Source organism: Dicentrarchus labrax, unplaced genomic scaffold, assembly GCF_905237075.1.
Source record: "Dicentrarchus labrax unplaced genomic scaffold, dlabrax2021, whole genome shotgun sequence".
Lineage (NCBI taxonomy): Eukaryota > Metazoa > Chordata > Actinopteri > Moronidae > Dicentrarchus > Dicentrarchus labrax.
Window position 1 is genome coordinate 142,018 of NW_026136719.1, and position 18,555 is coordinate 160,572.

General features: G+C 39.9%; 1 protein-coding gene across 1 annotated transcript in view; it reads right to left on the reverse strand.

The window, feature by feature from the left end:
• LOC127351852 (uncharacterized) overlaps positions 1-18,555 on the reverse strand; it is a 54,659-nt gene that overhangs the window by 19,185 nt on the left and 16,919 nt on the right. The window contains exons 6-7 of the mRNA XM_051379811.1: positions 15,416-15,490; positions 1,162-1,248 (exon numbers count right to left, since the gene is read on the reverse strand). Of these exons, the coding sequence (XP_051235771.1) occupies positions 1,162-1,248; positions 15,416-15,490 (162 nt within the window). The remainder of the gene's footprint in view (positions 1-1,161; positions 1,249-15,415; positions 15,491-18,555) is intronic.

Genomic DNA, 18,555 nt, shown 5'->3' on the forward strand with positions numbered 1-18,555 from the left:
TTGTTCACTCGGAGGTTTTCTGTTCTTTCTAACAGCGACACAAACATATTACTGACTGAGCACTTTAACTAAATACAGACCAACATAAAGCCAATTACCCCCGACACAAAACCCACAACAGTAACAGAGTTACAGAGCCCCCCCCCCTCCGGCACGAAGCTCGGTGATTCTCTGTATAAACTTATAATAAACTTTGTGTGAATCTCTATAAAAATATCAGCAGGGGAGAATATGGAGACATCTGCACCAGCTGGTTAATACATTAACTTCACCTTATAAGTTTCATCTTCATCTTTTAACATTTAACAAACATTTAACAAATATTTAACAACAGCGGTTAGCATGTGCTAGCGTTACACGAACAATGAAAAACAAAGTATAAACTCTTAAAAATACTTACAGTGACTTCCTCTGCCGTCTCTCCACAGACAGTTGGTACAATCCCTCTTTCAGGAACAGTCTGTCAGTCAGTCCACTGTTGTACTGACCGAGGTTGTTCACACACACATTCCCGTTTTTCTGACTCCAGTCGGACATTGCCGTAAAAATAATTTACATAAATTTACATAAATGTACATATGTAAATTAGTGTTGGGCTGAGCAGCCAATGACTGAACAGTTTGTCTGCTGAGGCCTTTGCCCAGACATTGGGCTGCAGGCTGCTGGCTGGACTTGCTTGTTCTCAGCTAGCTTGCCTTTTATAGTAGCAATGGCGGAGCTCCGATAGTCAACAGGAAGTAAAGAGAGGTGGGTGGCAACAGGGAGAGCATGTGACGTCACAAACTACACATTTCTGAAGCTTTGTGATTTCTCTCCTATATTCTGACTGAGGCAGCCCACAAAAACATGACTGAGTCATTTTTTTTCACACTTTGCCTGCTGATAGGCCCTCCAGAGTCCCAAATGTACATAATCAAATGATTAAAAAGTTGGTTTTGCATAATATGTCCCCTTTAATATTATATATATTATATATTATATTTAATAATTTGTTAATACTGTTATATTGACAACAGACAACTTGTTTTAACCGTAGCCAGTTACTTTACTAATGTTTTAATGACATTTTTAGTAGTAGTTTTAGAGAGAGAGAGAAAGAAAGAGAGAGGGAGAGCGAGAGAGCACGAGTGAGAGAGAAACATTAAAATGTTGAGTTATTACCTTTTAGTTCCATTGACGCATTTTCAGTTGTTGTTGTTGTTGTTGTTGTTGTTGTTGGTTTTGTTGTTGTTGTTGTTGTGTCCTCACCTGAACAGATGATCACAACTCAACAAACTGTTCAGTACAAAACTTCTGCTGTGATGTAATATTAAAACTTAAAATCCATAAAATAAAAAATACAAGAATATTTGAGGTAATTATTAACGTAACTTTAAAAAAAAAAAAAAAACACAGTTTTGCACCAGGTCACATTCCTCATAGGCGAAACTTGATGGAGCATCCATCTCTGTGATATTTTGAATCCGGGACCGGACCAGCGCACCTTGTACTTTAGTGTCCAGCAGGTTGGCTAATGCCATCTTTTTAGTCTTGAGGATTTCAATATATCCTCGATTTCCTGTGGACTCACTTGTACACTCGAGATCCACAATATCAGTCTCCAGATCTCTGATAGATCTGGTGATGTCGCGTGTGACATTGAGCGTGTGCTGCTGACAAAAAGTTTAATTTGAACCTTCCCATGGTCCCACCACTGCCTCAGACTGACAAACTCAGTTTTTTCTGTCTAAAATCATTCCAAAAATAACTTAAAGCCTCCCTGAAAGATTTATCAACAGTTAAAACAGAGTTAAAATGCCAATAGGCGCTTTTGGGTAAAATGTTTCTGCAGGCTGCAGGCTGGACTTGCTTGTTCTCCACTAGCTTGCCTTTTATAGTAGCAATGGCGGAGCTCCGATAGTCAACAGGAAGTAAAGAGAGGTGGGTGGCAACAGGGAGAGCATGTGACGTCACAAACTACACACTTCTGAAGCTTTGTGATTTCTCTCCTATATTCTGACTGAGGCAGCCCACAAAAACATGACTGAGTCATTTTTTTTCACACTTTGCCTGCTGATAGGCCCTCCAGAGTCCCAAATGTACATAATCAAATGATTAAAAAGTTGGTTTTGCATAATATGTCCCCTTTAATATTATATATATTATATATTATATTTAATAATTTGTTAATACTGTTATATTGACAAGAGACAACTTGTTTTAACCGTAGCCGGTTACTTTACTACTGTTTTAATGACATTTTTAGTAGTAGTTTTAGAGAGAGAGAGAAAGAAAGAGAGAGGGAGAGCGAGAGAGCACGAGTGAGAGAGAAACATTAAAATGTTGAGTTATTACCTTTTAGTTCCATTGACGCATTTTCAGTTGTTGTTGTTGTTGTTGGTTTTGTTGTTGTTGTTGTTGTGTCCTCACCTGAACAGATGAACACAACTCAACAAACTGTTCAGTACAAAACTTCTGCTGTGATGTAATATTAAAACTTAAAATCCATAAAATAAAAAATACAAGAATATTTGAGGTAATTATTAACGTAACTTTAAAAAAAAAAACAAAAACACAGTTTTGCACCAGGTCACATTCCTCATAGGCGAAACTTGATGGAGCATCCATCTCTGTGATATTTTGAATCCGGGACCGGACCAGCGCACCCTGTACTGTAGTGTCCAGCAGGTTGGCTATTGCCATCTTTTTAGTCTTGAGGATTTCAATATATCCTCGATTTCCTGTGGACTCACTTGTACACTCGAGATCCACAATATCAGTCTCCAGATCTCTGATAGATCTGGTGATGTCGCGTGTGACATTGAGCGTGTGCTGCTGACAAAAAAGTTTAATTTGAACCTTCCCATGGTCCCACCACTGCCTCAGACTGACAAACTCAGTTTTTTCTGTCTAAAATCATTCCAAAAATAACTTAAAGCCTTCCTGAAAGATTTATCAACAGTTAAAACAGAGTTAAAATGCCAATAGGCGCTTTTGGGTAAAATGTTTCTGCAGGCTGCAGGCTGGACTTGCTTGTTCTCAGCTAGCTTGCCTTTTATAGTAGCAATGGCGGAGCTCCGATAGTCAACAGGAAGTAAAGAGAGGTGGGTGGCAACAGGGAGAGCATGTGACGTCACAAACTACACACTTCTGAAGCTTTGTGATTTCTCTCCTATATTCTGACTGAGGCAGCCCACAAAAACATGACTGAGTCATTTTTTTCACACTTTGCCTGCTGATAGGCCCTCCAGAGTCCCAAATGTACATAATCAAATGATTAAAAAGTTGGTTTTGCATAATATGTCCCCTTTAATATTATATATATTATATATTATATTTAATAATTTGTTAATACTGTTATATTGACAACAGACAACTTGTTTTAACCGTAGCCGGTTACTTTACTACTGTTTTAATGACATTTTTAGTAGTAGTTTTAGAGAGAGAGAGAAAGAAAGAGAGAGGGAGAGCGAGAGAGCACGCGTGAGAGAGAAACATTAAAATGTTGAGTTATTACCTTTTAGTTCCGTTGAAGCATTATCAGTTGTTGTTGTTGTTGTAATTGTGTCCTCACCTGAACAGATGAACACAACTCAACAAACTGTTCAGTACAAAACTTCTGCTGTGATGTAATATTAAAACTTAAAATCCATAAAATAAAAAATACAAGAATATTTGAGGTAATTATTAACGTAACTTTAAAAAAAAACAAAAACACAGTTTTGCACCAGGTCACATTCCTCATAGGCGAAACTTGATGGAGCATCCATCTCTGTGATATTTTGAATACGGGACCGGACCAGCGCACCTTGTACTTTAGTGTCCAGCAGGTTGGCTAATGCCATCTTTTTAGTCTTGAGGATTTCAATATATCCTCGATTTCCTGTGGACTCACTTGTACACTCGAGATCCACAATATCAGTCTCCAGATCTCTGATAGATCTGGTGATGTCGCGTGTGACATTGAGCGTGTGCTGCTGACAAAAAAGTTTAATTTGAACCTTCCCATGGTCCCACCACTGCCTCAGACTGACAAACTCAGTTTTTTCTGTCTAAAATCATTCCAAAAATAACTTAAAGCCTTCCTGAAAGATTTATCAACAGTTAAAACAGAGTTAAAATGCCAATAGGCGCTTTTGGGTAAAATGTTTCTGATAAAAATGTTACATAAAACCAAAGAATGATCAGTAAAACCAACTGGTAAAATCTTACACATCTTTATAACACCGACTTTGTGCTTAAAAACATAAAAACGATCAAGTCTGGCCAAAGAGATTCTGTTTTCTCTAACGTGGGACCATGTGTACTGTCTGCAGCCTGTGTGCATCCTTCTCCACACGTCCACCAGGCCATGGGAGGAGACCAGCTGCCTCAAGGCATGCTGGGATACTGGATGAGGCTCTGCATGGTTGCGATCTAAAATCTCATTTTCAGTACAATTAAAATCCCCAACCACGAATAAATAATCCTCCGGGCCACAGCTGTTTAAAATATCACTCATCTTTTCAAAGAAGTGTTTCCTCTCTGCACCGTTGTTTGGAGCATAAATGTTGATAAAAACCACATTAAAATGTTCAAAACGAGCTCTGACTGAAAGACACCTCCCCTCCACAACATGCCTGACCTCCAGAGAGGTTGGAGTAAAACCTCTGGAGAACAGGAAGCCCACTCCTCCACTGAGGGTGGTGTTATGGCTTAAAATCGGTTCTCCTTCCCATTCTCTGCTCCAGTCTGCCCCGTTTCCAACATCACTGTGAGTTTCTTGTAGAAACAGAACATCAATATGTTTCATTTTACTCATTTCAAACACTACTGCTCTCTTTCTTATTTCTCTGGCACCATTAACATTCAGACTGCCTACTTTAAAAACATCCATAATGATGGAGATGTTAAGAACAAGACTAAAAACAAACACTGAAATAAATAAAATTAAAATCTGTACATTCACCACCATTAAAAAACGAGTTGTTTCCTGACTTTAATCATCAGTTTTTTCAGTCTGAATACTTCTTGGTCAGTCAGCTCTGACTCTGCTCTGTGGTTTACAATGTACCTGGCTGAATTATAGAAACCCTGCATATCAGGGAAGTACTGTTGTAACATTAAATTCCTCATCCATCAAGACGTCAGTACATTAGCAGTATACACCTGAGCAGCAGCCTGCTGAGTGTGAGACAGGTCACTGCTGTCAGACACACACCCAGTGGCATCTGGGATAATTTTTAAAAATGCTCTCTTGAAAATGCCTTTTAAACTTCAGCTTGCAAGTTAAGGACAGAAAGTCTTGTTAGTGGGCTAATGCTATTGAGTAGGCTAGTGGCTAATGCTAGCAGCTAGTTGAGAGAGAGAGAGAGAGACCAGTGTGATGATCAGCTAAGTAGAACAGAGCTGGGTGAGCATTATAAACTGTGAATGTAGCTTTAGTGTATATTAGGATACACTTTGCAATAAAAATAGATAATGCAGTCAAAGCAGATTTCCGGAATTTTGTGAAGGCTAGATACATTTAGGCTAGCTAATTTTAGAGACATGAATGAGCCCCAGTTTATTCCACGGAGCAGTAAATGTGTCTCACACCTTTTCAACAGCTGTGGCTTAAGCTTTGATATTGTTTTATTTTAATTCAGTTTCTTTTGTTGCTGTTGAAAACCCAGCATTCAGGAGTGCACACTGTCTGATTCTCTATGACACATTACTGTTGCAATGACTTTTATGTTGGACCCTTTGTTGATCTATATTGAGCCAGAACTATATCTCACAGAACCAGTTTGGATTATCTGGTGCTAATATGGTGTTAAAATGCACTAGAATACAGGAAATGTTATCTACTTAATTGAAAATGTTCTTGGGGAAGACCCCCAGACCCCCTGGGGATTTATTTCCTTCATACATCCACATCGCTGTGTGTTGTTCACAGTCCAACGTTGAAATCCACAAAGTTCTCGTGGATGCTGATCCTAACAGCAAACTAACCTGTAGTCTGTCTAGTTAGTCTGTTTTAAGGCTCTATAATGTGCCATTTGTATGACATATAAAACGTGTCTAAAGTGCCCTCTACAGTGGTGAGGACCCTTCACTGTCACTGCTGTCAGATAGAGCTGCTCTGTTCTCTGCAGCACTCGGTTTACCGGCCAGACGTCCGGCTTTACCACCGACCTCCACGGTTAACATGCTTCTCCTCTTACTGCGCTGTTTAAGAGGAGCAGACCCCCACCCAGACTCACAGGCCTCCATCTCTTCAGCCTCAGCTACTGGGCTCCCCTCACTCAGCTCACCTGCTAGTTTACCTGTCTCACACAACTCACCTACAGCCTCACCTGCCTCTTTCCCTTCACCTGGTTCACCTACCTCTTCTAGTTCACCTGCTATTTTATTTTCCTCACCCACTCCACCAGGAACCTCACCTGCCTCTCTCTCCACACCTGTCTCACCCACATTCTTGACCAATACACCTGCCACTTTACCTGAAATACCACCTGTCACCCCCACCTTACCTGTCACCTCACCTGTTTCACCTCCCACCTCCACCCTCCAGCCTGGCTCTGCATCTCCTCAACCTGTTTCTCTGCAGCTTATGCATCTGTTCTTCGTGCCGGGGCACCGGCCCCCGCACTGGCCACCGCGGCCGCACGCCACCGCCGGAACGGGTCGGCCGACGGTAGCGGCGGCAGCCCCCGCAGCCACCGGAGCGCGCAGCTCAAAATCATCCACACGGACTCTGAAGCGATAATCAAACTCTTCATCCTTGTTGCTCAGTAACATGAAGAGCTGTCTGCGTGTGTCAGCAGGGGAGACTTACAGCCCGATAACACCTTCCTTATTGGTGACACCACCTTTCCATGTCTGGACAGTTCTTTAATCAAGAATTCATCACTTATGAACGGGTACGTTTGATAAAGTGACCCTTGTAGCCGGCTGTATCAGCGGTGTCACCGGCTCAAACATCCCATTCACCGTAATGCCCGTCTCTACCAACCTGTTCACCTGTTCTACCTTCTCTAGGAACAGGACCACCGCACTGTTCATACGGGCAGCGGACTTCACAGAGCCGTACCCGATGATCTCCCCCACGGCCAGTGCTACCTCCTCCACCCTGCACGGAGAGCCGGCTCCGGTTTTAATGCCGTGCTTCCGTGTCAGCCTGGAGAATCCGCTGCTGGACGCCATACCGGCGCCTCAGAGCGAGGCTGACAAACAACAAACAAACACTAAACTAACCAACAAACAACCAAAAACCAACCAAAACAACAACAAACTAACACAACTATATTCACAAACACAACACAACGAAAATATACCGAAAGAAAGAAATAGAAATAGAGAAAAACACTCAACTTCATCCAGCTCTTCCACTCACACTCACACACACACACACACAGAGGGAGAGAGAGAGAGAGAGAGAGAGAGAGAGAGAGAAAGGGAGGGGGAGAGGTAGAGAGAAAGATTAAAAACAAACAAACGAAAAACATTATGATGTAAATACTCACTGGTAATAACAGACAGATCAACCTCAGAGTCTGGACCTTGTTGTTGTCCTGATATAAACTGTCTGCAGGTGTAACGACCAACATCCTCGACTGTGACCTTCTTTATAACCAGAGAACAGTTCTCTGTAACACTCAGTCTGTCTGATTTAGAGTTGGTGTTTTTGATCTGTCCAAGTTCAAACAGCGATACTGCTGCTGTGTTTCCTGAAGCACTGAACAGCCATGTAGTATATTCACATCTTTGCTGACCATCAATCACATTATCACAAGGTAAAGTGACGTCACCTCCAACTCTGACAGAGAGGAGTTTTTCAGCTGCTGCTGTTAGAAAGAAAAGACATAATTATGAAAAATATATGTAAAGTTAACATTAAGTGTGACTTGTTTATTACTTGTCTTATATAAATAAAATGTAGATAATGAAGTATATTTAACAATATTGATAAAGATAGTTTTAATATATGTGATATATGTATTCTTACCTGTAAAGTGAAGCAGCGCTATCAGAAATAAAGACATTTGAATCCATTTGAACTCAACCATCGTGATTCTCTGTCTCTCTCTCCTTCTTCTATCTCTTGTTCTCATGCTCATAACTGTGTGAGTTTATAAAGTAGTGCTTCAGTAGAGAGACGCTGCATCTACTTCCTGTGGTTAGTATGATGTCACTTCCTCATAGTGACTTTTGGTCTGTTTTAGATTTTCGTCTCTGAATTTCTTATATATGTTCAAACTGACAAAACCTTTAAATTTACAATTTCTAATTTTAGATGTTTAAAATGTAGTTTTCTCTCAGATGAAATGAATAAAGGAATATTTTTTTTCATTCATTGAGCCAATCTAACGCTGTAACAAACAAACTATATTAAGACTCATACTGAGTCTCAAGTTCACACTGTGTCCAGTCCCACGGTGTATTTGTGACAATGACGTGTTTCACCCCCTGAGAAGAAGAAGAAGAAGAAGAAGAAGAAGAAGAAGAAGAAGAAGAAGAAGAAGAAGAAGAAAAAGATGAAGAAGAGGAAGTTTAATGTGTGAAGATTGTTAGTTAAGATAAATGTTTGCAATGATGCATCTTGTTTTATTTAGATAGTGTTTATTAGCAAACAGACAGGAGTCATGATGATGTTTAACAGCACACATGAACAGACAGGTGAAGAGTCAAACTCCTCGTCCACCAGAGTTTGACTCTTGATGTCCATGGTGCAATATGGTGATACTGTAGCAGCTGCAAGGACACAGATAAGATGATGTTTAAGTGGTCTGACACCTGTTGGTTCCTCATTCTGTCTTTTTAGTTGTTTTTTCTGAGCACTGAAGGAGAAGTGTTTTCATGAGAATGTGGTTAACAACAGCAGCAGGGCTCTGGTGGTTCAACCCTCTAATGATGACCAGATAAACATCAGAAACACACATGGAAGGTTTGCTGGAAGGTTTAGGGTCACTGACACAATTTAATTCCAAATCCAATCAGTCCAGATATTATGGGCAGGTGTTCAGTACTGGCTGTTGGGCCTGCTTGTTGTGCACTGCTCGGTTCAGAAACATGTTCATGTTGTTTTCAAAGGACATGTTTTGACATAAAGACACATTGTTCAACTAGACAGTGTGGCTGAGTTTGTTTTGACATCCCTTCACCTGTGGTTTGGAGGTTTATCGTGCAATAAGCTCAGTGCAGACACGATTAGTTGGACCGTGTGAAACAAAAAGACATGTGAAATGTGTTTCCCTTTATTTTAGGTCAGAGTAGTTGGCCATGTGCATCCAAAAATTATATCTATCTATCTATCTATCTATCTATCTATCTATCTGTATTAAGACATTGTTTAATGTCTAGTGAGAAAAGAGCTGTTCAACCCAACAATGGGATGTTTTACCACTAGTAGAGGCCAGCAGTCATTATAAAGAAGATTCACTTCCCATTATGACACTGTTACTGCATGAAATCACAAAAAACAGAATTTAATGGTAGAATTAAACATTTATTTATTTACAGGTTATATTGTTATCAGATATAATACAGAGAAAACATTTAATGACTCCATTAGGTTGAATATGCTTCAAGCAAAACTCATACACAGCCCAACAAATATGATAATAATGCTGAATGGAGGTGAATTAAATGAGTTCTTGTGTACACAGAGACATTGAACTGAACTCAAGCTGCTGTGTTCTGAACTGGATGCAGAAAATAAAGATTTTAACAACTGATGAAGGAAAAAACATTTTATAAAACTCACAATAGGCTTCCTGATATGAGATGAAATCAAGACCTGGATATTGTTGTCCTACGTCAGACTAAAATAGTAATAGCTCAGCACACAAAACACACATTACTCACATTGGTTAATAAAAAGAAAAACAATCAGTCGTCCAAAACTCAGAAAAGATCTTATAAGATTTTTGTTATCTGAAAGCTTTAACTACTCATGTAAATGTGATGTTATTTAACAGCGATGAGACTTTTCTCTCATGAGTTGACGTTGATATGGACGTTGTTGATCAGTGGAGTCTGACGGAGGCAGAAGTTTCTCCAAAGGTTTCATATTTCACCACACCATCGTCTTCATCTTCATCATTATTCTCCTGTGAAACACAACACAAACAAACCCTTTAACTGACAGCTTTCACATTACTGACCCACATGTAACACAAGGAAATATGAAATAATCTGACAACACCTGAACACACCATCAGTTACTGTCTGATCTGATCTTTACCTGACTGGCTGCTGGACCTGAACGCCTCACTGCTCGGCTTCCTTCTGAGTTTAAAACCTGCACAAACACAAACAGTGAGACATTCACAGTCCTGCATTACAGTAACATGAACAGTTCCCAGCAGCAGCTTATCATCATTTACACTGACTTACAGTCTCTGATCATTCATATACATTTTTATTGTTACACATGGGTTCACTTCAGTTTTTATCCTCAACTCACAGTGCTGTCATCAGGTGGTCTCTGGTTCTCTGGAAAATAAAGCACAGAGTAACATTTCAGCTCTAAACTTACAGTTTGTGTTAATCAGTGTAAACAAATGTTGGTCTGAATGTTCTCACCTCGAGCTCTGATGAGAAGAACAGTAATCACAGTAATTAGGAGGAGTTCAGCCACACGCATAACCAACATTATGTAGTTCAGAACAGACCAATCTGTACGAGCTGTGCAACAGAAACATAATGTCAGTGAAGAAAGTTATTGTCAACTAATCAGAAGGACAATGTTATTAGTATTATACATAACATCAGCATGTTGGCATCACAAACTGCATTTTGGCTGCAGCTGTCTGTTCTGTTCAAAGTCATTTAGCTAAAAGAGAATTACATGTGATTGTCAAGAGTTTAAACATCTGTTTTATGTAGATTGGGAAATATGTTCAACCTATTTGTCTCTCTCAAAAAGATTTGTTTCCGAGTCGGTAGGAATATAAGGAACATTTGAAAATAGTGATTCCTCAACAGCCGCTGTGTAGAGCAACTCAGAACATTCAACCATTCACTAATGAAACAACACAAACAACTTAAAACAGAAACACAAAGTGACTGTCAGTATCTAAAAGCTCTTTGTTTACTGTGAATGTAGTGATCAGACTGAGACTGAATGAGAGAGAGAGAGAGAGAGAGAGAGAGAGAGAGAGAGACACACACAGAGAGTGAGAGAGAGATATCTGTAAATAATTGAATGGTTATATTTTGCTATTATAACATCATTATATGTGTATATGATTCTATGCTACGCTACACGCACAGTACCTTTAACACACACACGACTCTAACAACTTCCCACACACACTTCCTCAATCTCTGACACACACACACACACACACACACACACACACACACACACTCACACACTCACACACAGAGTTTTTTGTCTTCAGATATTTACTTGATTTCATGGATTATATTTTATATTCTCTTTACATTTTAATGCTTTTGCATTGTTGTGAGAGAAAGACAGAGAGAGAGAGAGAGAGAGAGAGAGAGAGAGAGAGATTGTTGCAAAATGTATCACCTCCTGCAATTACCTAATTGATGACCTATAAGTAATATTATAATATTAATATATTTCATTCAATGTATTTTTGTTATTGCTATCATTAATTTTTATATATGGTTTGTAAATGTTTAAATTATTGAGTGATTATATTTTGCTAATATAACTACTTAATACTAATACTTATATATGTATACGATGCTATGTGCGATGTGTGCTGCAACACACACACACAAGTAACAACATCAACACACAAACAAACACATACATCAATGTCAACACACACTTACACAATCTCTGTGAAACACACACACTTTACTCTATAATTGATTAATGCTTTGACGATGTTGTCTTTGTTACACTCTTGCCAATACATTTTTTTCCAATTGCTAACACACTAAAATGAGATGCATAGCACAATTATTTAAACTGACACACGGAGAGCAAAACCTCTTCTCAAGTCTCAAAAACTCTAAACACATTTTCTGCTTTACACACATTTTGCAATTCAAAATGGCAATTTTAAAATGCACTGAACACGGTTCTCTGCATAAGACAACAATCTGACACCGTCACTGTTTACATTTATGATGTCTTATTTTTTCTCCTGTACAGCACTTTGGTCAACTTTGGTTGTTTTTAAAGTACTTAACAAATAAAGTTGGATTGGATTGGAAAGTCACATGTTTGCCATTTCAAAACACTGCCATTCAAAATGACACTACATGAGCTAATTGGCCTATACATGTGCCACCTGGCCAAACACCTCAATGGTTAATTGTTACCACTTCAATCAGGAAGTAAGCACTATAAAAAGACCACAGGTCTTTTTTTTATATATATATATATTTTTTTTTTTCTGAAATTTTCTTTTTCAGTTTATTGTTTTTTGTGAACATATTTTTGTTCACGCAAATGTAAATATATCTGCTGTGCATATGTTGCAATGACTTGTTTGGTGAAAACTAAAAAAATAAATGTTTCAACAGCGTGTGTGTGTGTGTGTGTGTGTGTGTATCTGCAAATATTTCTGTGCATGTGAACAATCTGAAGAATTTTCTACAATTTGAACTATTTTAGTATTATGGGAAAGCTTACTAAAGATGAGAGTGCTTTTCATTATGCCCAACAGTGTGTAGTTGCTTCGACAAAAATCTGGTAATATCAACGTGTGTGCCATTTGGTGCAAAAGTTAGATTTTGATAATGCTATATGTAGTTTTGGTTGCAGTGCTTCATTTTGCAGGATATATGAGGTATTTTGCAGTTTGGGTGTGTGGTTCTGTGAATTGTGTTAAGTATTTTGATAAAACCAGCCTAGTTTGTATATTTGTGCTTTAACAATTGGAAAAACTGTAAAGACAGAGAGGTGAGAGACGGAGAGGGGGAGAGAGAGCGAGAGAGTGAGAGAGAGAGTGAGAGAGAGAGGGAAGGAGAGAGAGACACTATTCTGTCAACTGGAGCTTTTCCAGACATCTGGAACAAAGGTTTAATAACCCCAATTCATAAATCCGTAAATAAATATGATCCAAATAACTACAGAGGAATATGTGTCCCCAGTAACCTGGGAAAAATATTCTGCAACATCATTAATAAACGACTTGTCAACTTTCTTGATGCCACAATATTCTGCATGAATGCCAAATTGGCTTCTTGCCAAATTGCCGCACAACGGACCGTATATTTACCCTCCAGACTTTAAATTATCAAGAATTAAAAATTAGGAAAAGAAAGGTATATGCATGTTTCGTTGACTTCAAAAAAGCCTTTGATTCCATCTGGCACGAGGGCCTTTTCTATAGGCTACTTGAAAGTGGCATTGGAAGAAAAACATATGATCTGATTAAGAACATGTATACAAAAAGTGAATGTGGCGTAAAGATTGGAAACAAACAGCGTTCCTCTCTCAGGGCCGGGGAGTGAGGCAGGGATGCAATCTCAGTCCAATTCTCTTCAATCTATATATCAATGAATTAGCGAACAAACTAGAGCGTTCCACGGCACCTGGCCTCACCCTGAACGACACAGAGATCAGAGGTCTGCTATATGCAGATGACTTAGTGTTGCTTACACCTACTAAAGACGGTTTGCAGCAGCACCTTAATCTCCTGCAGAGATTTTGTCAGACCTGGGCCCTGACAGTAAACACAGCAAAGACTAAGATAATGATCTTTCAAAAACAATACAGAAATCAGGTTACACACATTTCTATTTAGACACCACTAAATTACAACATACAAAAAACTACACTTACCTTGGCCTCAACATTACATACACAGGAAACCTCAACATGGCTGTGAAAGATCTGAGGGACAAAGCAAGGAGAGCTTTCTATACAATAAATATATAAAATCTATATTCCAATCGAAATCTGGCTTAAAATCTTCCAATTTGTACTGGAACCAATAATTATATATGGCAGCCAAATTTGGGGACCAAAACTAAATAATGATTTTGACAAATGGGACCAAACATTCATAGAATCTTTCCACACTGAGTTCTTTAAGAGCATCCTGCAGGTACAGAGAAAAACACCAAATTATCTGTGCAGAGCAGAGGTCGGCCAATACCCCCTCCTACTTAAAATACAGAAAAGATCAATTCAATTTTACAATCACTTAAAATCAGTTAACCCCCAGACATACCATCACAAAGCCCTAACATACCAGGAGCTGAAACCAGAGAAGAGTCCCCTCAGCCAGCTGGTCCTGAGGCTCTCTGCAGTAACATGTCCCCAACAGCCTCAGGACAGCAACACCAACTCAATCAGACCAAACCAAATTATCAACAAGCAAAAAGAAAAATATATTGATTGCTGGAAAGAAACGACCAAAACACAAAGTAAATTACAATGTTATCTGACCCTAAAAAGAGAATTCAAACTGGCAAATTACCTGAGCACAATAAAATGTCCTAAATTAAGAAAAATGTTGATAATGTACAGACTGAGTAAACACAGCCTGGCCATAGAAAAGGGTCGCCACAGACAGAACTGGCTACCAGAACAGGAGAGACTCTGCTCCCAGTGTGACAGAGGACAGGTAGAGATAGAGCTGCATTTTCTAACCTCATGCTCTAAATTCAAAACTTCAAGAGAAAAACAATTCGCAAACATTACAAAATATACCCCGAATTCAAATTATTATCAGACACACAGAAGCTCCCCTATTTACTGGGAGAAATGCCCAAAAGTCAAATTATTGCAGCAAAATATGTCTCCTCATGCCACGAACTGAGGACAACCAGTGGAAACTCAGATAAATGTATAAAATAATTGATTGTTTTAGTTGTTGTTTTTTGTTGTTGTTTTTTAATATATATATAGACACACACACACACACGCACACACACACACACGCACACGTTTACAGTTTTATCTATCCATTTAATTTTAATTTTAATACATTTTAATATTATATATATTATATATTATATTTAATAATTTGTTATTACTGTTATATTGACAACAGACTACTTGTTTGAACTGTAGCCTGTTACTGTACTACTGTTTTAATGACATTTTTAGTTGACACAAACTGATTCATTCATTCATTCATTGTAATTAATTACTTATTGACTGAGATTGATTGATTGTGACTGTGATTGTGATTGAGTCAATCATAGTTACAGTATTACCAACAGTATAGATTATAATTAAATTATTGTACATATTGTTTTCCTTTATTGTTACTATTATTATTTTCTACATTGTAGCCATTTGAATTGAATTGAGAGAGAGAAAATGAAATTAGATAATTAAGGTAATATAGTTTCTTTAGTAATATTGATATAGCTATTTATATATGTGATATATGTATTCTTACCTCTAAAGTGAAGCAGTGCTATCAGAAATAAAGACATTTGAATAGAGAGTGGGAGAGAGAGAGCAACAGAGAGAGGGAGAGCGAGAGAGCACGCGTGAGAGAGAAACATTCAAATGTTGAGTCATTACCTTTTAGTTCTGTGGAAGCATTATCAGTTGTTGTTTTTGGTTTTGTTGTTGTTCTTGTTGGTATTGTGTCCTCACCTGAACAGATGAACACAACTCAATTTACAGTTGGCTTAAAACAAACAAACAGTTATACAATCAATAAATTAGTTGAGGAAGGATGTACATTTTAATTCTCTACCGGTCACCCGGCACAACAGCTCCTCATGAGCCCACTGCTGTTCAAACACATCTATATTCCCTGTGACCCTGTGGAAGCAAAACTCCAGCCTCAGTAAGTTATTTTTTTAGGCCTTTTCATGCCTTTATTAGACAGGGAAAGCTGAAGATAGACAGGAAAGGGGGCAGAGAGACAGGGGATGACAGGCAGCAAAGGGCCGCAGGTCAGATTCGAGCCTGGGCCGCTGCAGCAACTCCGTATATGACACCAAATAGGTTAAAAACACAGAATGGGCACTCATTTACAACACTGCGACTAAAAACAGATAAAAAGGCATTGGTGGCAATGGCACCATGTGAAACTCTCCACTGGAGATCTCTAGTTCTTTTTTTTAGAGGTTTATACAATGTTCTCCACTGAGGGCTCAGCCCACCCAGCCTCTCAGTCCACACACACTCTGCTCTGTCACACAGGCGCGTTTTGTGGATAGTTTTAACACAATTTGTGTACAGAGTTTTTTTATCAGCCTTGTGTAGGCTCAATGTCCTCTCATCATTGTGTCTCAGTAGGGGGCCGCTGAGCTCTGTGAAACCAGGGCACAGGTGGATCTCCGGATAAGGGTCTGTGGGGTCTGGCTCAGCCTCTCCCCTGCCATGTTTGAGGAGAAGGGCTCTCTCCTTCTCTGTCAGCCTCCTCCTCCAGAGCACCAGGCTCCTCTGTGTCAGACGGACAGAGCGCACCCCCAGCACAGAGCCCAGAGCTTGGTTATCCGTCAGTGCCGGTCGTGCTGCATCTACCTGTTGTTTAAGGCAGACAACTCTTGAGCTGCACAGCACTCCCATCAGCCCAGGCACGGTGCTGCAGCACACATCCATCTTGGCACCATAGATTATAGGCTCCTTCAATAACCAGTGCAGAGAGTTACTCTTCTCACTTCTTTTACATTTAAACAGTACCCAGGATTTAAAAACACCCTGATAAAAAGGAGGCAAGCCACCTAACTTTAAGAATTCAGTTAAAAACAGAGCAGCATCCAGTCGCAGGCTATTGACACGCCTGAGTATGCAGCTCTCCACGTCTCTCCACACCAGATCTTCAGGTCCAGTCAGATACTTTTGAAAGAACTGGAGCCTGAAGGTGGCTGTCCTACTAGCCAGGTAGCCCCACTCATCTCTGGATAAAAACAACACCGATTGTGGTATCCAGTGCAATTTATCCCAGAAGAAATTGACAATCTTTACATGAATCTGGGCAATGAGACCTGTTGGAGGGTCCAGACAGGCTAACCGGTGCCATAACATGGAGGCCACCAGGTTATTTAAGATTAGGACCCTCCCTCTAAAAGATATTTGTGTGTGGAGCCACCTCCACTTAGCCAGTTTGTTATCCACTTTTTCTATAATGTTTTCAGAGTTTTTGTTTTCGACGTCTCTGTTCCTGAGATAAACACCAGGATGCTTCAAGCCTTCTCTTCTCCATATCAGGCTTTGAGGGAGAACAGGGAAGCCTTCGCGCAAATCACCAACAGCAAGGGCCTCGCTCTTCTTCCAGTTCACCCTCGCAGCCGACAGAACAGAAAACTTCTCAATTACGGAATTTAAAACACAGACATCTTGTTGATCTTTGATAAAAACTATGACATCGTCAGCATAAGCAGATAAAACAACGCTATTGTTAAAACCAGGTAAAAACAGGCCTCGAACAGATGATCTTATCTTTTGTAAGAGGGGTTCCAGGGAGAGTGCATAGAGCATCCCGGACGCCTCTATGCACTCTAAAAGGAGCACACAAGCCACCATTAAACTTTAGCACACTCTCAATGGCACTGTAAAACACTTTGATCTTGGCTATGAGACCAGCACTGAACCCAAACCTCTCCATGACCTTCCAAAGGAAGTCGTGTTCAACGCGGTCAAAAGCCTTTTCTTGATCTAATGAGATCAATCCAGTGTTTATGCCTAATGAACTGGAGACCTCCAAAACATCCCGAATGAAGTAGATATTATCTACCATAGACCTGCCGGGCACACAGTACGTCTGGTCCCGGTGGAGAATCTGCTCCATGGTTCCTTTCAGCCTATTGGCCAGGACTTTAGACAGTATTTTGTAGTCAGTGCAGAGGAGAGAGACAGGACGCCAGTTTCTGATATATTGCAAATTACCTTTCTTGGGCAAGAGGGTAATTATGGCTCTCCGACATGAGAGTGGCAGTGACCCAGACACCAGGCTCTCATTAAATAAATCTATGATGTCATGGGCCAAGATGTCCCAGAAGGCTTTGTAGAACTCTACAGTGAGGCCGTCGATGCCCGGAGCCTTTCGCCCCTGCATGCTCTGCAGTGCAGCGTACAGCTCTTGTGGAGTCATTGGGCTGTCGAGCTGTGTGTTAGCCCTCTCTAGACACCCGAGGAAGTCCACCACAGACCTCCTCCGTCAGTTCTTCATTCTCTTTTAACTCACTTTTGAACAGTGAGGCGTAAAACTCAACAGCTCTTTTCCTTATCAGGCCTGGCTCGGTCAGCTCTTGCCCTGTCTCAGAGAGCAGAGAGTGGATTTGTCTCCTCTGCCCTTGTTTCTTCTCAAGTCCAAAAAAGAAACTCGATGTAGCATCCATCTCTGTGATATTTTGAATCCGGGACCGGACCAGCACACCCTATACTTTAATGTCCAGCAGGTTGGCTAATGCCATCTTTTTAGTCTTGAGGATTTCAATATATCCTCGATTTCCTGTGGACTCGAGATCCACAATATCAGTCTCCAGATCTCTGATAGATCTGGTGATGTCGCGTGTGACATTGAGCGTGTGCTGCTGACATACAAGTTTAATTTGAACCTTCCCATGGTCCCACCACTGCCTCAGACTGACAAACTCCAGTCTACCTCGTTTCCAACATCACTGTGATTGTGATCAATATGTTTCATTTTACTCATTTCAAACACGACTGCTCTCTTTCTTATTTCTCTGGCACCATTGGAGATGTTA